At 49.6% G+C, this 22,495-nt stretch overlaps 1 protein-coding gene across 5 annotated transcripts in view; it reads left to right on the top strand.

Annotated features, from left to right (window-relative positions):
- The window catches only part of SYNE3 (spectrin repeat containing nuclear envelope family member 3), an 89,278-nt gene that overhangs the window by 7,190 nt on the left and 59,593 nt on the right, over positions 1–22,495 (top strand). For 2 of the 5 annotated variants that reach the window (XM_057543375.1, XM_057543374.1), the window contains one exon: positions 11,871–12,055. The exons of 2 other annotated variants lie outside the window; for them this stretch is intronic. In XM_057543375.1, the coding sequence (XP_057399358.1) occupies positions 11,872–12,055 (184 nt within the window). In that variant the 5' untranslated portion in view covers position 11,871. Of the gene's footprint in view, positions 1–11,870; positions 12,056–17,206; positions 17,519–22,495 lie in introns of all 5 variants that reach the window. One more of the 5 variants, XM_057543376.1, reaches the window with a different exon arrangement.

The following is a 22,495-nucleotide window of genomic DNA, read 5'->3' as shown; positions in this document are numbered from 1 at the left end:
GTTTACAGTGAGGTTAACTCACCTGTCCTCAGCTAGCTCGCAGTGAAGTTAAGAACTGAACTCAGACTATCTGATCCCAGAGCTCACGCAGGTCTACATTGGCCTTTCCATGCTGGGAGTGCACTGGGCAGGACGCGGTGAGTCAGACCCGGGACTCAGGCCTCCTTACCAGGGCTTCTAGTTCTTTCTCTGCAATCCCCAAAGGCTCTCACACTGCCAGGCCATTCCTCAAAGGAAATCCTCTCTGTGTGGAAATCCTCTCTGTGTGTCATAGGGATTCAGGAATGCCACGGGTTCCCCAGAGCTGGGGCCCACCCCGGAGCACCCTGCCCTGCACACGCCCTTTGCTAGCTTGGACCCAAGGATCTCCACCTGCGGCTGGCTCACCAGCTGTCCGAACCGCAAGCCGGTGGCTGTAGATTGGATGTGAGCCAGTTGGGGTTGCCAGGTTACATTCCTTTCCTCAGAGCCTGGCAACCATCGAGCCTGGTTTATGTAATTGGCCTATTTATCGGTTTGTTGATTTCAAACTCAACTTTGCTCAGAAATAGTTTTAGAAAATGGATTTTTTAAAAAGTCCATCTTGTGGTGTCTCATCCCCATTTCCTTCTGGATAAAACCACCTGAAAGCTTAAGTCTTTGCTTGTTGCTGCTTGCTCCCTTGAGGAAGGGAGGGGAGGTCCCCATAAGTTCCTATATTTGTCCCCTGTTGGAATCGGCTCCTGGCTGGAACCAACTTTGCTTCGGGAGCCGTAGAGGGACACGTTTGTGCCAGAGATCTGGGCCCCTCTGCCCTGGAAGCTGCTCTCCTTGGGCAACCGCATTCCTTCAATGTGCTGACTGAGATGGACACGTCCCTGCCCTGGGTGGGAGCAGTCTGGTGGGGGGAGGTAGATGCTTTAAACAGACTGTCCCATCCCAGGGAGTATGGCTCAGCTCTCAGGGAGCTGGGAGAGGCCCCATGATGGACCCTTTAATTTTGTCCTTTTGGGCCTCAGTTCCCTTCTCTGCAAAGTTGGGGAGGGGGGGACATGTGCTACACTCTTCACCGGGCTTGGTATGTGTGAGCAGGTATCACAAGCCACAAAACCCCGCCTGGAGCTAAGGGATTGTTAAATGCTAGTTTAGCCCACGGAGCAAGCTGTCACCTGTCTTCATATGCAAAGGAGAGGTAGACCTTCTACTTTGCCTGATTTTTCTCTGCTCCTGGGCCTGAGGTGTGGAACCGGCAGCCTGGAATGGTGACATCAGACAGACCTGGGCTGAGACCCTGATTCTGCCACCTGCAGTGTGATCTTGGCAAGTCACATAAGCTGTACGGGCCTGGACAACTCGCCGGTTCAGGGGGTCTGGTCACACCTTCCCTGCAGAGCTGGTGTGAGGGGCAGATGTGATCACAAGTTTACGAGGTATTCCCAGCTCCAAGCAGGTGCTTGGTCCCACTTCCGGTCTCTTCCTTCTCCAGCCTTCCCGAGCACTCCCTGTTCACCCGAGGCGCTCCCTAGCTGGGAAGTGACTTTGATGACAATTTGGGTCACTTGGAAGGGAGCTCGGCACTTCCGCCTGCCTCGGCCCCGGCACTGGCACTTGTTGGATCCAGCGCAGCTGCTGGTGAGTCAGCCCAGGCTCAGGTGTTCTTGGCCGAGGCCTGTCCGGGGGGGGGCGTGATGGGCTGGAGTCGACCCAGCCTAAGCCTGTCCCCTTCGGAGGACTCTTATTGGGGTACACAGGGTGCAGACCACATACCTCAGTCATTCGTTTCCTTCCCAAGGTCCCAGCCATCCCTAATGGCCAATGCAATTTTGTTCTTTCGTAGAATTAATTATGGGAAAAAAGTCAATGTCACCACTCCAGGCCCTATTGTCTGACTCCCAGTCCGGCCTCGGGGTCCCTTTCAATACAGCGAGGGAGCTTAAACTAGGTCAGAGCTCTGAGTTTGGACCAGGGGGCTACTAGTAGCTGACAGGATGACTGTGGTGCACTAACTGAGAGCACAGGTGACATAACTCCCTTCTGTCTTCCTCTCCATCTTCCTTCTGTTTAATCCTTCTGATTATCCTATGTTCTCATCATCACCTGGGCGCCGCATTTGGCTAAAGGGTGAATCTCTGGACCTGGGACTGCTTATCTGTATTTTGTCAAAGCTCCCCGGGTGATTCTCATGCACAGCGATGGTTGAGAAGCCCTGGCTTTTGTGCAGAGACCATCTCCGTGTGGAGCTAATCTGGTCTGACCCCTCTGACACTCGCCCATCTCTCTCTATGGGCTGACCACCAGATAGAGATAAATAAATGGTGTTTCTATTCATTGCATTTATTCCTTTTGATGTTCTATACATGGCAGTCGATCCTCACCCTGGCTTTCTATTTAAGGTAAAAATAAAAGGTCTCCTCTTAAAATAAATTTAAGTTTCAACGGGTTGAATTTCTTACAAACGAACGAGAAAAAATAATAGTGCAGGCGTCCCCAGATGTGGCCCAAATCATGGATGTGATGATGCACAAATGGCCGAAGTGTGTAAAAACGTGAAACTGGATGACTTCCAAGGGCCCCTCAAAGCCTGACATCCTGATGGATCCAAGGAGTGCTCACCATAGCTGCCCTTTAAACTCTCCAGAAGTGAAACGGAAATAGAATTTCAGGTGAACAAACCCTGCCTGACCCCAGCTGGCTTTTTCGGCTCGTGTCCCGGGGCACCTACCTATTATCACTGGAGAGTTGGCCTGTGTGCCTTCTTTCAGAGTGATTGTGCGGTTCCTGTTGTCTTTGGACTGTCTTCTCGGGACTCATGCCATGGCATGAGGGAGGGTGGAACCCGATCCAGGATCCAGGTATGATTCCGGTACCGTCCTGAAGGGCATGGGTAGGTGGCCCCAACAATGTCCCTGACAGCGCTGGGAAGACCTCACCTTAATGACAAACACTACCTAAGTGTCTCTAAGTAAGGGGAATCTGCTGAAGACACGGCTCTCAGCATTTGGAAAACTTTGCCTGATCAGCCCATTCTGGATATCAGGGACTGCATACTCTTATATTTCCTGAAAGGAATAGTAAGGAATCTTCTGGATTCCCAGACCTGGAAGAATGCTATGCTGATAGGTAGGGTTGGGGTGAGGTATTTCCCTTGAGCTGATAGAACAGAGGTCAGCAAACTTTTTCTGTAAAGGGACAGATGGTAAATATTTTTGGCTTCATGGACCATTTGGTCTCCATCGCAGTTATTCAGTTTTTCCATTGTATCTAGAAAGCAGCCATAGACACTTTGGAAATGAATGGGCGGGCTGTGTTCCGATAAAGCTACTTGGGGACACTGGAATTTGCACTGCATGTAATTTTCACCTGTCATGAAATATTACTCTTCTTTTGATTTTTTTTCCAACCATTTAAAAATGAAAACATCACTCAGCTGGAGAGCTGTACAGGAACGGGCAGTGGGCCACGGTTCAGCAGTCCCCTGCTCTAGAAACCTTCTCTGCAGTGGAGGGTGGACCTTAAAGATGGGAGCAAATCACTGTTCTAATCATTTCAGTTCTTACAAATAGACCTCTGAAACAGGTCTGAGTCTCGTGTCTGTTGGTTAAAATAGAATCTAGTGTTAGTTATTGTACTTAGTTCATTCATCAGCAAATATTAGGTCTAGTGGTGAAGAGGGAGGGAGAACACTGGTCCTGGGCTGGCTGTGGAACCTTGGGCAGATGGCTTAGCCTCTCTGAGTCTCAGTTCTTTCATCTGTAGAGGCAATAATAGTGGGACCGATCAAATCAATGCAAGACAGTTCACTTCTGGCACACAGCACACCCTTCACGAAGGCTAGCTATTTCCTCTCACTTCCATAGAGTTCAAGGGCACAGGGATGTTTTATCCCTTTATCCAGCAACCCTGCACAGTAGATCTTATGTAGCACTTTATGGAGAAAGAGGCCCAGAGAAGTTACAGAGCTTGTCCAAGGACACAAGCTAGTAATAAATGGTAGAGCTTGAAGGCTGTGACTTGAAAGACCTAGCTTTCTCTATGTGATGCCCTTGCAGACAGCCAGACAGGAGAATAAATCTAGTTTCTCTAGGGACTTGTGGAGGTGGTTAATTTAATGACCTTTTCGTCTAGAGCCAGGCTCTTATAACTCCTCCATGCTGTGCCTCAGATTCTTGGGGAGACCAGCATCATTTGGGGGACCTCACAGCCCTCTAGCAGTTTGGGGAGGCACCAGGCTGAGGGGTTTCTGTGAATATTTTAGGGGGAACTTTGTTGCTCTGCATGGAGCTCTGGTTTAGAAGCCCCAGCGTGGAAACAGGCATCTGGGCAAGATTTTAAGTTTTTCTGAGTCCTCCTGGGAGAGAACGTCTGTGGTGTGTGTCTCTGCAGGGCTAGTAGGGAGGGTTCTAGAAGACAGGATTTAAGGCAGCTGCTTTTGAATAATGGAATCATCAGGATCTTGGGAAATAAATAGCAGAGGTGGGTTCCTGACCAGTTTTATGCCTTGGTTTTCTGTTCTGTATAATGGAGATGGAAAAGTCGTCATTAGCTGCCTGTTTCTTGAGCCCAGCACGTGTGTGTTGGACGCCTACAATGGTTCTCACTCTGAACGCACAAAGGAAGTCTGGGGAGGAAGCCTGACCTTGGGTGGGGGAGGCCTCAGGAGGTAAAGCTCGGACAAGGGAAACAGTGAAGGGACCAGAGAGCCTGCAGCAGCCTGGGAAGGTGGCCGAGCCAGTGTTTTCTGCGCCCCTGCACTTGTCTGAAGACTTAATCAGAGAAGGGAGGAACACGGGCATTAGACTCAACCATCCCTGTGCCCTCTGTTCCCACTCGGTTACCGGGGGAAAAGCTGCCCTGGACCCTGGCTGCTAAAAACCCAGCCCTCACCTGTGAGTGGCTGAGAGGTTGGCGGGGGAGGGGTGTTGGGAGGGGACATGAAGGTGGAAGTAAGTGTGACCAGCTGTTCCCAGTTTGCCCAAGACTGAGGGGTCTCCTGGGACACAGGACTTTTGGAGCTAAAACTGGGGAAGCCCCGGGCAAACCAAGACACTTGGGTCACCCTAGTTAGTCAGAGCCCTGCCATCCTGACCGTGGCACTGGGCAGTCTGGGTCACGATGGACAGTGTAAGAAGGGTCATCTGCCCCCTGAGCCTCGGTGCCCCCTCAGACTTGATTGCCCCTCCTCTGAGCTCCCAGCGCCCCTGTGCACGAAGAATCACTGGCTCTGCTGTCCCCCAAGTCTGTGAGCGCGTGAAGACAGAAACCACTCTGTCCTCGGACCAGCCTCTGCCTGTCCTTGAGCACAGAGCCGGTAGTAAATGCTGTAGGGTGAAGGAATGAGGGTTGAGGGTCTCCGCCTTCATTTCCTCCACGCTGGGGACAAATTACTCAGATGCCAGTTCATGCTTTGCTACTTTGCACATGCTGTTCCCTATCCTGCATGCCCTTCCCTCCCTTGGCAGTCTCTCACCACGCTGTGTCCCCTCTGAGCTGAACCTTAACTCTCTAACTGGCCTTCTCTGTTCATTCATCTTCCCCTCCCGCCCCCTACATGATGAGCTCCTCAAGGGAAGGTCCCAGCTTAGTATTTTCTCTGCTGCACTTGGCACCTGTAAAGGTTTCTTGAACAAATGAGTGGCGCTGAATATGTAGAGCAGCGATTCATTCATTCACTCATCAACTCCTTGACGAGGTACGACCGCATGCCAGGCACTATTCTAGGGAGAGGGATGGGAGCAGTGGACACGACTAGCAAAATTTTTGCTCTGATGGAACTTACATTCTAGAAGGTTCTAGAATCATCTAGCTTCAACAAGCAAGCAATAAGTAAACAGACCATATCCGAAGGTCACATGCCCTGGCCAGTTGCTGCCAGGCTGGAGGCTGCAGTTCCGTGGAGGGGAAGTGATTCAGGCCCAGCACATGTAGCTCCCCTCCTGGGGATGCAGAATGGACACACCTTCCCCTGGGTGGCGGCGGCCCTACTGTTGAGCGCGGTCAAGTCGGGGAGGGTGGCATTTGCCTTTCATGCAAATCTTGTAGGCCATCAGTCCTTGCAAGAAAATCCACTGAAGCTAGCATTGTGCAACAGGCGGGGAAAAACACATTTTAGGAGGTCATGTGGTGTTTGTGCCGAGTGTGGGAGGCCCCGTGTGTCTGACCCCGGCCCCCGGGGCGGGAGTGCAAAGAATGGGGCTCACATGCTGACTGCCCCTCTCCCCCAGCTGCGTGGGTGACCTTGCTGGGCAGCAGCAGGAGGGCCATGGGCTCTGCTAAGGGATTGTTGGGGAGCCCAGATTCCTCCAGGAGGAAAGGGATTAAACTCCCTCCCATCAGGGGGATGAGGTTGGTCAGCTTCCAAGCGCTGCACGCAACAGTGAGGTATTGTCCGCTGGGACTGACAGGGAGCTCAGCCCTGGACACAGTCCCCTCCGGGAGGGAGGAGCGGAGTCCGGCAGGGCCAAGCGCCCCATGCCCCAGAAACACGCTGCTCCCCAGAGCCCCAGGTGGCATCTCCCTGCTGCCTGGGTGCTGGTAGCCCCTGGTCCTGAGGTCCAAGGGGCTTGGGTGGCACCTCTGTGTCTGCAAGGACGTGACTCACCCCTGCTGGTGACCCCCTTATGTTGCCCCCCACCCCGGAGAGCAAGGAACAAGTCAGTCCCCAAGGCCGGTGCCCTTGGCTTCACACAGACACATCATAAAACTGGCGTCTTGAAGCCTGGGAAGGAACTGGCATGTGCTAATTATAATCTGCACGGCCTGTTAACGATTGACCTCGGACTCCAGGGAGGTGAAGGCTCCTGGGGGAAGTCTTAGTGGTGCTCTGAGGCTTCTAGATATCGGGCACGGCATCGAGATAAGGAGGATGGACTCTTCTGGATGGCTCAGTGGATACCACCTTGCAGCTCCAGCAGAATGTGGACAGTTTTAAACCTCTTGGGCTCTGCTAAGGGACTGCTGGGGAGAACAAGGCAGCAAGATACCTTCTGTATGACCTTGGCAGGTCACTGAACCACTTTGGACCTTGATTTCTCTATATAAAGAAGACAATCATTCCTACTTAACAAGAGGTGAGAGACCTCAATAAGCTGTGTGTAAACACCTAACATGGGGACTGACACCTGGTACATGCTTAACAGTGTTAGTTCCCAGCCCGGTATGCCCTGAAAAATCCTGGAGGGCTCCCTGGAGGCAGTGGTGCCAGAACTGATGAATGAATGTGGGCAGGCAAAGAAGAACACTGAGGGGGGAAGCCACATGGGAGCCCCATGGAGCTCTGGCTCAGGAAGAGGAGGTGGGAATCGGTGGGAGGTGAGGCTGCAGAGATAGATGGAGAAGGACCTCAACTGTCCTGGGACGCATTGTGGACTTTCTCAGGTACGGGCCGTGGAGCCTTGGAGGGATTAAGTCAGAAAGGCCTTTGACTCTGAACCCTAAGTGCCCCTTTCTGCCAAAAAGAGAGGACTCTGTTCCCTCTGCCTCCTAAAGACTCAGGGCCCAGGGCTCAGGCCCCAGGAAGAAGCACGCTGGGCCTGAGCCCCTGTGGTGACGTGGGTCTCCCCAGGGGTTCGGCCAGTGCAGCCCCGAGAACTCCCTTGCTCCGAAAACTCCCATTTGGAACAAACCCTGCCTTCTTTAGGCTGTTCTTCTCACAGCTGGGATGCCATTTATAAATGGAAGTGGGGTTCAGGTTGTTCTGTACCCTTTTATAAACCAAACCTGAAAACCATAGGAGGGCATTTTTCTTAGGTGAGAAGTAAAGCGTGCTGGGTTTTCTAGTCTGCCTTGATCCTGGTGATGCCACAGACCCAGGGTCAGCAAGATCCTGCCTGTGTGGGTCCTGTGGGTCCTGTGGGTCCTGTGGGTCCTGTGGGTCTGAAAGGCACGTTTTTGTATTGAGGGCCTACTGTACCCCAGGCTCAGCGCCAGGCCTTTGTTGTTGTTTTTGTTTTAAATTTAATTATTTATTTTTGGCCCTTTGTTTGTTTTAAGTTTATTTATTTATTTATTTATTTTTGGCCGCGTTGGGTCTTCGTTGCGGTGTGCGGGCTTTCTCTAGTTGCGGTGGCTTCTCTCTTGTTGTGGAGTATGGGATCTAGGCGCGTGGGCTTCAGTAGTTGTGGCACGTGGGCTCACTAGTGGTGGCTCGCGGGCTCTAGAGCGCAGACTCCGTAGTTGTGGCGCACGGGCTTAGCTGCTCTGCAGCATGTGGGATCTTCCCGGACCAGGGCTCGAACCCGTGTCCCCTGCATTGGCAGGCGGATTCTTAACCACTGCCCCACCAGGGAAGCCCAGTGCCAGGCCTTTGTATGCTTGTTGGGGCCGTTGGTATCCTCACTTTACAAACAAGGAAACTGAGGAACAGAGAGGTTAATAAACTTGCCTGGGGTCACACAGCTAGTAGATAAAGAAGCCAGATTCAGTCCCACGCTGGCCATACTTCACGGACTACGTTTTCTGTACAGCATAATGTGAAAGCTGGGCTTCCTAATTCTAACTTATTTAAAAAAGTCGAATGGAACTGTGAAATCTCTTAATTTGTTATTAGAATGTATGCAGCCTTAAAGTACTTTAATTTTTTAAAAAACTACTACTACCACCTTAAAGAAACTGACATTTAAAAAATGTGCCTATGATTCCAGTGCTCTAAGAGAACGTTCTACTTTTTCCTGTGTTCCTTTCAATCTTTATCTTTTTTCACACAGTTTTTGTATAATTTGCACAGCAGGAGTTGGCAAACTGCAGCCCACAGACCAAATGCCACATGATTTTGTAAACAAGGTTTTATTGGAATACCGCCATGCTCATCATTTACATACTGTCTATGGCTGTTTTCACGCTACAACTACAGATTTGAATAGTTGTGACAGAGACCATCTGGCTTACAAAGCCTAAAATGTTTACTATCTGACCCATTCCAGAAAAAGTTTTCGACCCTTGGTGTAGAGGGCGAAGAGTTTTAATTGAAGTATAGTTGATTTACGATGTTGTGTTAGTTTCTGGTGTACAGCCAGGTGATTCATTATGCTTTTTCATATTTTTTTCCATTATAGTTTATTACACGATACTGAATAGTAGTTCCCTGTGCTATACAGTAGGACTTTGTTGATTATCTATTTTATATATAGTAGTTTGTATCTGCTAATCCCAAACTCCTAATTTATCCCTCTCCCCCCTTTCCTCTTTGGTAACCATAAGTTTGTTTTTTATGTCTGTGAGTCTGTTTCTGTCTTGTAAGTTCATTTATGTCATATTCTAGAATCCTCATGTAAGTGATATCACATGCTATTTGTCTTTCTCTGTCTGACTTACTTCACTTAGTATGATAATCTCTGGGTCCATCCATGTTGCTGCAAATGGCATGATTTCATTCTTTTTTATGGCTGAGTAGTATTCCACTGTGTGTGTGTGTGTGTGTGTGTGTGTGTGTGTGTGTATACCACATCTTCTTTATCCATTCATCTGTCGATGGACATCTAGGTTGCTTCCAAGTCTTGGCTATTATAAATAGTGTGCAGCGTGCTCTTTTTTCTCTTCAGACACAGCATTATTCCATGGTGTTAATCATCACGTTTCTCAGTGTAAATGGCCCAGGATATTCCATGGGATGGATGTCATCAACTTTCCTTAACCATTTTCTTTTTGCTGGACAATTAAGTGGCATCTTTTTTTCCTCAATATTTATCTAAAACACTTATATAGCACCTACTGGTTACCAGCACTGTTTACCAGTATAACTCACTTAATCAGATCAGTGATAAGAAGTTCATACTATTATTACTTCCATTTTACAGATGAGAAAGTGAAGTCAGAGGAGTTAAATCCACTTGGCTGAGGCCGCGTTGTTTTTCAGCAGCAAAGTTAGGCCTGAATCTGCTCAGCCAGCTGGCTCTGGAGTCTACGCTCTTAGCAGCTGTTAGGAAGTGTCCTGGAAGAGGCAGGCCTTTGTGACCGTGACTCTGTGTGTGTGTGTGTGTGTGTGTGTGTGTGTGTGCGCGCGCGCGCGCGGTGAGGGGAGGGTGTCCAGTGCAGTGACTCACCAAGAGTGAGCCCCACCCTGCCCAGCCCAGCCTGACCACCCAACGTCACCCAGATTTGGTTGGTCTCTGGTCCTCCTTGTTACACACCAGGCAGCTACAGCCATGTGACCACGTACTTTGTTTCTCTGTGGAAAACAGCCCTGAAAAGGCCAGCTGCTGATGCTGAAGAGAAAAATGAATTCTCCGGGTCAGAAAAAGACCTCTTGGGCGGGATAATACAAGAGTAGATTAGGGCTCTGCCTTGTGGCCAGGGGGGTACAGATCTTGCTCAAATGTTAAATCAGTGATAAATTTGCAAATGTTCTAGTTGGACTGAGAAAAACAACAGCAAATATGTGACATAATTGTCCAGCTAAGTGGAAATGATTAAGGAAAGTTTGTGACATCCACCCCAGGGAATATGCTGGGTCACTTACGAGGAAAAATGCTAATAACACCATGAGTCGGGTGTAGCACTAGTCAGGGGGCCTTTGGGAAGCTGATGAGACCTGCAGACCTTGCCAGGAGAGTAAGCATATACACACGATGCTGCATGAGATTTCAGGAGGCTCAGGGAACCCTCATAGCCTAATCCAGGGGTCTTACCCATTGTCGGGGAGTGGCGCAGGTTAAAACCCCTGGTCCACAGAGACATTTTGGTTTTTTTAAATAAATTTATTTATTTTCGGCTGTGTTGGGTCTTTGTTGCTGTGCGCGGGCTTTCTCTAGTTGCGGTGAGCCGGGGCTACTCTTCGTTGCAGTGCGGATTGTCGTGGCTTCTCTTGTTGCGGAGCACGGGCTCTAGGCATGCAGGCTTCAGTAGTTGTGGCACGCGGGCTCAGTAGTCGTGGCTCGTGGGCTTAGTAGTTGTGGCTCGTGGGTTCTAGAGCGCAGGCTCAGTAGTTGTGGCGCACGGGCTTAGTTGCTCCATGGCATGTGGGATCTTCCCGGGCCAGGGCTCGAACCAGTGTCCCTTACATTGGCAGGCGGATTCTTAATCACTGTGCCACCAGGGAAGCCCTCACAGAGACATTTTGAAAAGTGAATTTAGTGAGTGCTACCCACGGGACACTTGTGAGGTGAGCTAGTGGATACCAGAAGGTCTCAGGTCAAGAAATGCCGTATTGTAGAGACTGGGGGGTAGGGGGTGGGAGGGTGTTGAGAAGACTCTGAACACTGTGCCCACCTTCCAGCAGAAGGAAGGGAGCCTGAGCTGTCAGGGGACCCAAGGGCGCAGGATCTGGTCGGTCCTGTTCACCTCTCTGATCTTCAGCACCCACCACAGCATCTGCGACAGAGCAGGCGTTGCAACAAGATCTGTCATTAAATGAATGAAGCGTCTCCCAAGCTCTGGAACAGAGGGAAGTTGGGCCTGGTGTGGCTCTGGGTTAGAAGATGAGCCGGACCCCTCTCTCTGCCTGTTCACACGGGTCCTTAGAGGGCACGCCCTTCATCATCACCCGGCCTGGCGGCTGGGTGGAGTGAGAGGCACAGAGGGGGAAAAGCGAGGGTGAGCTGGATTCTTCTCGGCCGTCAGTTCCTGGAAACCCAGGTCGGGCCTCCACCGCCTGGTTGGTGCCCCATCTGGCCTGATTCATTCCGAGCCGTACACTGAGGGGCCTGGCGTCACTGGGCCCATCACAGTCCCGCCCAAACTGGGCATGCCTCTTAGCTAGTCCCCCATCTCAGGCACGCTCCCTGCAGAGGACTTGGCCTGGGCACCTCGTCAGTCTGACCTGCAGGGGTTCATCTCCCCCCCGCCCCCGGCCTCTGCATCAGTCGGGTATGGGATGGGACATCCTGTTCTGACTCAGAAAGGAACCCCCTTCTTTTGCCTTCCTGACTCACTTCCTCCTTTTGCTGGCCGTCTTGCAGCATGGCACGGGCGCTGGAGCCCAGCAGACCTGGGCCTGCTCCTGACTCTGCGCCTCAGACCTGGGCAGGAGAGCTGGCCCCTCTGAGCCTCAGTTTCCCCATCTGTAAGGTGACGCGGTCGCCCCTGCCTTGGTGGTTGGTGGTAATGGACGCACCGCACCTGCCCAGCACCTGGCACCCAGCAGGTAACCTCATACATGGGAACTTTGGGTGACATTTTCCCCAACCCACAGGGGCCTCCTTTGGCATACATAAGTTAAGACTTATGATGACCTTGACACTCACCCAGGGCAATCATAAGGTCACAGATGACCTGGGGTGGGGACAGGGTAGGAGCAGGCAGAACACTCATTACCCACCAAACAGTGTTGGCTGGGGTGCGAGGCTGGGGGCTTTGCTGGGAGGGGGCCCATGGGACGAGCTTCAAGGGCAGACACCGTGGGGAGGAATGACGGCTGCTCCCCACAGCTTATCAGATGTTTGCACATTCAGTCAGCAGTTGAGAAAAGATCCCTGGACTTGAACTCTGGTTTCTTTGTGGAAGAGCAGGTTTCCAATAAAAAGAATGCCTTGGGGTTAAACGGCACTTTACAAAGCATTTCCTAGCAGGTGCTTAAAGGTTCCAGGTTGCCTGGACCCTTTTCAGTGCAACATTGTTTCCAGACAATTGGTCAGGCGCTGCCCTCCTTGCCTGTGGGTCTGTCACCGATCAGAGCACGCCACTCCCTTGCTCACAGACCCTCGCTGGTTCCCTAGTGCCCACAGAGGGAAGTCAGTGCACCTCTCTGACTCCCCTCCTGCCTCTCCGTCACAGCGTCCTTTAACAATTCCCAAGCCCACTCTGCAGCCTGAACTTGGCGTTGCACTTTCCCAGCTTGTGCTTATGCTGGTCCAGCAGCTTGTTATGCCCTTTCCCACTTGTCATCTTATCTAGACCCTGCTCATCCTTCCATCTCAGTGTGTCCCCTCGTCTGTGAACCCCTCCCTGGATCCCCTAATCAGCATCATTGCTCCACTCTCTAGGCTCCGACAGTTTCTCGTGTGCCGCTCCATTTGAGCATGTAAGAGCCTCAGAGTCTGCGGTCACGCAGACCGTGTTTATAACCCGCAGCCTGCGCCTGGCTCAGCGCTGTGTACATCTGGATGTTAAAGCCGACTGGTCTTGGATTTGACTCCTTATCTCCTAACTAGTAGCTCTGGGACCTTGGGCAGAGCACGAAACTGCTCCATCTCAGTGCCCTCGTCTGTAAAATGGGAATGAGTATTAAGACCTGCCTCTCACTGGCTCTCCCCTGTCATTTTTGTGTCTTGAATTCTTTTTGTCACTCTTAATGTTAACATAAATCTATGTCTCTGCTTTCTCTCTGTGTAATTGTCCGTAATGTAAAACAGAAATATTGTCATAATTTTTGGATATTTTATGTTCTTCTTAATATTTAAGAATATTTAAATTATTTTGTCTAAAAAAAAAAATAAAGACCTGCCTCTCAAGTATAAAATATATTTTTATTGTTAACTCAGCAAATGCTGTCGAATTGAATTGAGTAACTTCTCACGGGGGTGGGTCTGTTTCTCACAGGAATGGGTGCTTAAATTAGGTCTGTTTGAATGGCCCTCTTAGTTTGGAGATTTTGATTGTTTCTTTTACAAAAAAAAGTTTTATTGAGATATAGTTCACAGTATACAATTTAAATGGGTGCATTTAAAGTGTACAATTCCATGCCTTTTAGTATATTCACAGAGTTGTAAAAACATCACCCCAGTCATTTTTAGAGCAGTTTTACTACCCCACCCCAAACCTGCACAATCCCCGGTCCACCCATGCACCCACCCCAGCCCTGGGCACCCACCCATTTCCCTTCTGTCTCTACAGACCTGCCTGTTCTACACATTTCGTATAAGTGGAACCATACAATATGTGGCCCTTTGTGATTGGCTTCTTTCATTTAGCATCATGTTTTCAAGTTTCTTACATGTTGTAACTGCATCACTACCTCATTCCTTTTTATTGCTGAGTAATATTCCATGGTATGGATGTAACATATTTTATTTATCCGTTCATAAGTTGACAGACATTTGGGTTGTTTCCACTTTTTCGGCTCTCATGAACATTTGTGTATAAGTTTTTGTGTGGACATATGTTTTCATTTCTCTTGGAATATACCTAGGCTTGGAATCGCTGGATCATGTGGTAACTCTGTGTGTAATCATTTGAGGAGCTGCCAGGCTGCTTTTCAAAGTGCCTATACTTTTTATATTCTCACCAGCAGCATAAGAGCGTTCCACTTTCTCCACATCTTCACCGATACTTTGTTATTGTCTGTTGTTTTGATTATAGCCATCCTTATGGATGTGAAGTGGCATCTCCTTTTGGTTTTAATTTGCACTTCCCTGATGGCTAATGACGTTGAGCACCTTTTCATGTGCTTATTGGCTATTCGTAGGTACGATGTCTTTGAAGAAATGTCTATTCAGATCTTTTGCCAGTTTTATAATTGGGTTTTTGTCTTTCTAGATGTAAGTCCCTTAGTGGGTAAATGATTTGCAAAATTTTCTTCCATTCTGTGGTTGTTGTTTCACTTTCTCGATGGTGTCCTTTGAAACAAAAACAAAAGTTTTTAATTTTGATAAAGTCCAGTTTATCTTTTTTTTTTTTCTTTTGTTGCTTGTGCTTTTGGTGTCACATCTAAGAAATCAGTGCCTAATCCAAGGTCAGGAACATTTACGCCTATGTTTTCTTCTATGAGTTTTATAGTTTTGGCTCTTACAATTTGGCCTTTGATCTATTTTGAGTTAATTTTTGTATATAGTGTGAGGTAGTGGTCCAAGTTCATTCTTTTGCATGTGGATATCCAGTTGTCCCAGCACCATTTGTTAAAAAGACTATTCTTTTCCCATTAAATTGTCTTGGCACGCTTGTTGAAAATTAATGGTCTATAAATATGAGAGTTGATTGTTTCTTTTTTTTTTTTAATTATTAGCACCTTTAATTATTATTTATTTATTTATTTATTTTTTTTTTTGGCTGTGTTGGGTCTTCATTTCTGTGCGAGGGCTTCCTCTAGTTGCGGCAAGCGGGGGCCACTCCTCATTGCGGTGCATGGGCCTCTCACTATTGTGGCCTCTCTTGTTGTGGAGCACAGGCTCCAGACACGCAGGCTCAGTAATTGTGGCTCACGGGCCTAGTTGCTCCGCGGCATGTGGGATCCTCCCAGACCAGGGCTCGAACCCGTGTCCCCTGCATTAGCAGGCAGACTCTCAACCACTGCGCCACCAGGGAAGCCCCCAATTGTTTCTTATCTGTGGGTTATTTTAAAGAAATGTAATGCTTTCCTTCAGAGGCAGAGATGTTTTTATACCAAGATGAGTCCTGGCCAGAGCTCTGCCACTGAGCTGCTGCAAGATCTTGGGTGGGTCTCTAGCCTTCTCTAAGCCTCAGTCTCCCCATCTGTAAAATGGCACAGCTAGATAAGAGGATTCCTGAGAAGTGGTCCAATTGTTTTTGTTGTTGTTGTTTGTTTGTTTGTTTGTTTTTGTCCGAGTTGCACGGCATGTGGGATCTTAGTTCCCCGACCAGGGATCAAACCCGAGCCCCCTGCAGTGGAAGCACGGAGTCTTAACCACTGGACCGCTGGGGAAGTCCTGGTCCAATTGTTACATGCGGAAATGTAGGGAGGTTTCCGCGGTACTTTTCACTGGCTCCTGGGGGTGTCCCATGAGGCCTAGCCCTGCAGCCTGAGATCTGGAGCCAGTCTGAAACCTGTGGGCAGTTTCAGGAACTCCCTACCCTGGCCTGGCCCCAGGGGAGCCAGCCATGCTTTTCCAAGAATGTTAGTGCTGTGCTCACTTAGTAAGCAGCACCGCCATCCTCTTTCATGCTGGCTGTGCTCCAGGCCTGGGTATACAGAGCAGATGAGACACAGCCTCTGCCCTTGAGAGCAACAGTCTAATGGGAAGACAGACAGACACGTCAGCAACAATCGTGGAGCCGAGTGGCGTGTTCTGGTTGGCACTGTGTCCCAAGGGCTGCAGGTGCAGGGAGAGGGGGGCAGATGGCAAAACTCGGCTTTGCTGGTAGGGCCACAGGCCTGGCCCAAATGTGAACGCTTGCTCTGGGCAGTATCTGAAGAACGGTCGGGTGAGCTGTGTAGTATATTTCACAGCTCTTCCATGTGCCGTCCAGCAGCAGCTCCTTCTTAACTCGCATTTAACCAGCCCTAATGCACTGACCAGGCGACTACTGAACTCTTGTCTCCAGGCGAGGCGCTGTGGTTGAGGGAAAGGCTCTGGAGCCAAGCTGCCCGAGTTTCAATCCCTGCTTTGCATGCTCTGGGGAAAGTTATTTAACATGTCTGTGCTTTGCTTCCTTATCTTCTAATATGGGGTTTTATATTAGCACCTACCCGGTAGCCTATTTGTTTCTAAAGCGCTATAAAATGCTTTAGGAACATGGCCTGGCACAAGGAGCCAGCTCTTATTAAGTTCTCTGGTTATTACAGGTTGGAATTGTAGCTCGGAACAGTGTAGCACTGACCCCAGTATGTCAGGCCCGCTACACAGTCGGTTATTATAGCCCATGGCTATTACACGGTGTGACATGGTAACATGGTACAATTAGCCTATAGGTTGCCTGAGGATCATTACAGTTCTGTGCCTTTGAATAAAGCAGAGCTTCTCGGCAGTGTATATGTCCCTTCCTAATAGCTGTTCTGTTAAAAAAAAAAAAAAGCCCGGAGGTGAATCGGTTGTGTCCCTTCCCTTCAAAACAATCTTCCCATTTAAAGCTCCCCCATCTCAGAGAGGAGGCAAGTCAGGCAGAAATTCTTGCTCTCATTTGACCAAAGAGGCTGGTGTTTGGAGCTGGTTAGTGGCAGAGCCTGCACTGGACCCCATGCTCCCTAATTCCATTTTGGGGCCTGCTCTGCCCCCAACCCATGGCTTGAAGGAAGACTCTGATTTGGGGGTTAACAGAGTCTGTGCTGAAGTCCACCCTTCCCCCATCCCTGCCCTTCCCAAGTTTCCCTGAACCTTCAGCTTGTGTATATTGAGGACCAAATAAGGCTGGTAAGATGCTCCTTCTGGCTCCACACGTATTCCTTTTAATAAAAAAGACCAGGGAGTTCCCTGGTGGTCCAGTGGTTAGGACTCGGCGCTTTCATTGCCGGGACCTGAGTTCAATCCCTGGTCGGGGAACTAAGATCCCGCAAGCCATGGGGCACGGCCAAAAATAAATAAATTAATCAATTAATTAAATTTAAAAAAAAGACCAGAACTAACAATTATCAAGTACCTACTAAATGCCAATGGGGGTAAATATTATTCTTTATATTTTCCAGATTTATCTATCCGCCCATGAACATTTGTGAGCACCTACTGTGTGTCAGTATCTGTCTCAGGTACCTTGATCAAGATAGCAGTGATCAAGATGGGCAGTTCACATTCAAATGCGAACAGCAGGCTGAGTTCAGTGGTGCTGGACTCCTGACTCGGAAGTTGTTGATTTCCGTCCTGGATGCTGGGAGACCCCATGGCAGCCACACGAGTTGTTGAAAAGACATCCAGGTCCCTACTGAACCAGGGACCCGCAGGAGCATGGATAAGGGCCCCATGGCACTGCTCTTTGGGAGCTCCGAGAGCCCCACGCACACGTGAGGGACTCCATTTGTTTATCTGCTTTTACACACTCTTGGCTGTTGGTTCAAGGAGTCAGCTGGCAGCGCCCTCGGAACTGGAGCAGGTTCCTGTTGGCTGAGTGTCTCTGCATCACTCAACTCCTCACTCCCTCAGCCTCCAGCCTACCGGGCCCGCACTGAGCACGGTAGCCTTGAAGGAGGAGGTGCCTGGGAAGTGCTGAGCGCAGTCTGGAGCTTAGTAACTTGTCCTAAAGTACAAACGCAAAAGGCAATCAGGTGGTTCGCCGTGTGGGACTGCAAATTAAAACCACAATGAGATTTCATTACCCACTGGTTGAAAGGGCTAAGATTAAAAAGACTGACCATCGCGGGCCGTGTGGGAACGGGAACTCTCACCCACTGCTGGTGGGAATGAAAAGTGGAGTGGCTGCTTTGGAAGATAGTGTGGCAGTTTCTTAAAAATGTAAACATACACCTACCATCTGATCCAGCCACTCCACTCCTAGGTATTTTTATTTTTTTTATTTTCTGGTTTTTTTTGGCTGCGTTGGGTCTTTGTTGCTGCACATGGGCTTTCTCTAGTTGAGGCGAGCGGGGGCTGCTCTTCGTTGCGGTGCACGGGCTTCTCACTGCGGTGGCTTCTCTTGTTGCAGAGCATAGGCTCTAGGCGCACGGGCTTCAGTAGTTGTGGCACTCGGGCTTACTTGCTCCGCGGCATGTGGGATCTTCCCGGACCAGGGATCGAACCCGTGTCCCCTGCATTGGCAGGCAGATTCTTAACCACTGCGCCAGCAGGGAAGTCCCACTCCTAGGTATTTTTGCAAGAGAAATGAAAGTGTATGTCCATACACAAGTGTTCAGAGCAGCTTTATTTGTAATAGCCAAAAACTGTCCATCAGCGGGTCTCCGCATGCTATGGAATTTTACTCAGCAATGGAAAGGAATGGACCATTGATACAGGCAACAACATGGATGAATCTCAATCTAATTATGCTGAGTGAAAGAAGCCAGGACCACACCACCCGCCCCCCATATATACATATATATATATATGTTTATATATATATATAATTCCATTTATGTAAAAATCTCCAGAACATGCAAACTAACCTCTAGAGACAGTAAGCACATCAGTGGTTGACTGGGTCAGGGTGTGGGCAGGAGGGAAGGATTAGAAATGGAATCAGGAAACTTTTGGGGTAATGGGTGTGTTCATTATCTTGATTGGGGTGATGGTTTTCTAGGTATATATGTTAAAACTTGTCGAACTTTACAGTTGAAATGTGTTTATTGTTTATCAATTTTACCCCCAAATAAACCTGTTAGAAACAAGGCCACCCCATCTCCAATTAATCAGTAAGATGAATCTGACCCTGCCCTCCTTCAGAGAACTTGTTTGTGTCAACAGATTCAAACAGCAAAGCATGAACCGTGAGGTCAAACTTCTGGGTTCCGTCTTGGATTCGTGGCTACTCACCTTGCCTCCCTAAACTCCAGTTTTCTCACTGTGGGATGGAACTGATAGTAGTACCTTCCTCCTGGGGTTGTTGGATGGAGAACATGGGAAAATTCAGAGTGCTTAGTAAACAGATAGTAAGTGGTAACATGCACAGGGTCCTGTGGGGTCCCAAGGAAGGGAGGAGCTTTTACTGTCGGGGGAAGGAAGCTGGAAAGGTTTCCCCTCTGAGTGAACTGAATCTTGAAAGAACAAGGAAGAGTCTGCTAGAAGGAGGTGTGTATTGGGGTAGGGGAGGCTCGCCAGGCAGAACTAAGCCGGAGAGGCAGCACTCAGACTCTAAGCTTCTAGAAACTTCAACAGTGTGGTACAGCTGGCGTGCAGGGACCAGGGGCACCCTGGTGAGTCAGGGCTGTAGGTTAGGTGGGAGGCTCATCCTTGAGGGTCCCTGAGGATTCCCCTTCATCCTCCAGGCCAGGGTTTCTCAAATTGGGATATGAGGAGGATTTCTCCGGAGACCATGAGTTCTTTTTTTTTGGCTGCACGGAGCGGCATGTGGGATCCTAGTTCCTGGACGAGGGATCGAACCCGTGCCCCTTGCAATGGAAGTGCGGAGTCTTAACCACTGGACCTCCAGGGGAGCCCCAAGACCATGAGTTCTATGAGAAGTTTTGGAATTTTTATCTAATAAAGACAAACAAAAAAATAAAAACCCTATATCTTGATGCAATGCTTTTGAATACAAAGACATTTTCATCTAGTAGAAAGCGCTCATTTCTGAAGTCCTTCTTGATAAGAGTGGTTCTGAAAGTATATTATTGTGCAGCCATAATTTTCTTTTCTTTTTTCTTTTTTTTTTTCTTTTCACAGCCATATTTTCTTTAATTGAAGTATAGTAGATTTACAATGTTGGGTTAATTTCTGCTGTACAGCAAAGTGATTCAGGTATATATGTGCATTTTTTAATATTCTTTTCCATTATGGTTTATCTCAGGGTATAGAATATAGTTCCCTGTGCTATACAGTAGGGCCTTGTTGTTTATCCATTCTATATATAATAGTTTGCATCTGCTAACCCCAAACTCCCTTGGCCACCCTCCCTTCCTGGACAACCACAAGTCTGTTCTCTAAGTCTGTGGGTCTGTTTTTGTTTCATAGATAGGTTCATTTGTGTTATATTTTAGATTCCACATATAAGTGATATATGATATTTGTCCTTTTCTGTCTGACATCACTTAGTATGATAATCTCTAGGTCCATCCATGTTGCTGCAAATGGCATTATTTCATTCTTTTTCATGGCTGAGCAATATTCCATTGCATATATAGATATACATATAGATATATGTACCACATCTTCTTTATCCATTCATCTGTCAAAGGACATTTACGTCTGTCCATGTGTTATTCAGGTCTGAGGGCCACAGGAGGTGTGTGTGTTCATTGCGGTTGAACCCGCTCCCTTGGGCTGTGGTGCAGACAGTCCAGGGAGGGGGCACTGGTTCCATGGGAGATGTTCAGGAAGGTAAGGCAGGTCTGGTGGGTTCAGGGGTGACTGTTGGAATCACCCCTCTGCAGGGAAGATTCCTACCTGAGGAGAAGGTATGAGGCACTGGGGGCCTGGCATGGGCCCCTGATTCCCAGGGCCAATAAGAGAGAGGCCTGGGGAGGAGGTGTGAGGACATCTGTCACTGCCATGCTGTCACGGAAGACACTGCCTTGGGTCACTGGGGAAGGGAGGGGAGGGAAGGCGCAGGGACAAGGGGCCAAAATCCCATCCTGGAAGCTCCACCCCCTTGTCCAGATCTTCTTCAGGGAGGGGCTTTGGAGGCTGGAGCAGGACCTGGGATGGGCCTTGCCACACGGCAGATGGATCCCTCTCTGGTGAGACAAGACCTTGGAGATTTCATCTACAGGGTACTTGGGAGTGCGGCTGGTGCTTTCACCGCCAAGGCATGGGGTTGGGCCACGACGCACAGTGTGAAAAACCAAAACTGACCTAAAGCTCCCGTTTCCGAATCAGAGGTAGGCTGGGCAGCGTTGATTGGTCTGCCCAGACTCACGCCTGCGGCCCGCAGCACTCGGTGTCCCACCCAGGCCTGGACTAGTCTGATGCCTTGCCCACTGCTGCTCTCTGACCCGCAGCTGACGGCCAGTCCCTGCCTCCCCGGCCTCTGATCGCCCCTGGCCACACTGCCAGCAGCCGGCTGGGACTACGTGGCCAGGGCTACTGGTAGGACGCTTCTCACAACCCCCTCAGGGAGCCCTCCGCTTCGCGCCCTCTAATTGGCTGCCCTCCCAGCAGCCTGAGCCAATCACAGCTGGCCCGAGGAGCCAAGGCCCCGCACCTTGGAGCCACTTGCCTTGCCCAAGGGATGCCCCTGTCCTCTCTGCGAGGTCGGGCCTTCTGTACCCCATTCTCTTATAGTTGCACTTTGCATTCTCTCCCCCTCCCAGACATCCATATTTGACTGTGCTTTGCAAGGCCAGCGTTTCCCGGGTAGAAATCCTAGCGTCCTCCACACTGTGCCTTTTGACGGAGAGCTTGGCTTTAGTTAATTTCAGAGTGGGAAATGTTGTTTTATCGTCAGCTATCTGGGAAAGGAGGTGGGCCAGAGCACGGTGGGCTTTCACTACCAAATACCATTTGTCAGTGATGGCAAAGCTGGTTGAGAATTCCTCTCAGAGCACTTGTCTTGAAAGCAGTCCCCTTTGTGGGGACTCTTGGCCTGTCCCCTTTGTGGCTAGAATTCTAAAGTGGACCCCAGAACCCTGTTACTAAGCGGGGTTTCTTGTATGAACATTTACAAGCCCATGGACAGAGGGTGGGTTGTGGTGCCCTGTAGTTTGTATGGCTTTGGTTCAGTCCCTTAATCCCTCCAAGCCTGTGGTTATCTCTGACCGGATAAAGCCCAGTAATTGTTCCCAACTCCAGGTTCAGCAGCCTGGGAGGGCTGTTGTAAGATTAAATAAGATGGTGTGAGAGTTCCTGGTCCAATGACCAATTAAGATGCTACGGAGGGTGCCGGTCCCTGCTTCTTACACACTTCGCTCTCAGATCACCTTCTGTGGATGCCAGATAAGAGAGCATGGCCCAGAACCATCCTGTGCTCTGAATGATGCTCTGAGCTGTGGCTTCTCTGTAACATTATCTGCAATAAGTAAACAAAAAAGAGTTCCCAGGATCCACTTGGAATAGGCTTTGGGATTAAAAGCAGCTGCCCGCTTGGTTCCTGAAATCCCATCTGTGTATGGGAGAGCAGTGGGAATGGGTAAGGGTGGAAACTGTGTGTGGCAGAGCAGGAATGAGTCACAGGAAAGGCGAGCGTGTCACGGGAAAGGGAGTGTGCCCCGTGCCAGGGCGCTGTGTCCGTCTGTGGTGTGGGACCCCGGCCAGGTTGGAGGGGCAAGCACGCTTGCCTGTAGGGCCTGCCGTGGGAGCTGGGGTTTACTTGGGTCTGGATCCTGAAGGTTCTGAGTTCTAGAGCAAAGTGCCAGGGGGCGGCTGGGTTGGCAGAGGGCCAGGGTGTCTGAACA

The sequence above is a fragment of the Balaenoptera acutorostrata genome, chromosome 3 (assembly GCF_949987535.1).
Source record: "Balaenoptera acutorostrata chromosome 3, mBalAcu1.1, whole genome shotgun sequence".
NCBI classification, from domain to species: domain Eukaryota; kingdom Metazoa; phylum Chordata; class Mammalia; order Artiodactyla; family Balaenopteridae; genus Balaenoptera; species Balaenoptera acutorostrata.
This window is presented reverse-complemented; position numbering and strand designations above follow the sequence as displayed.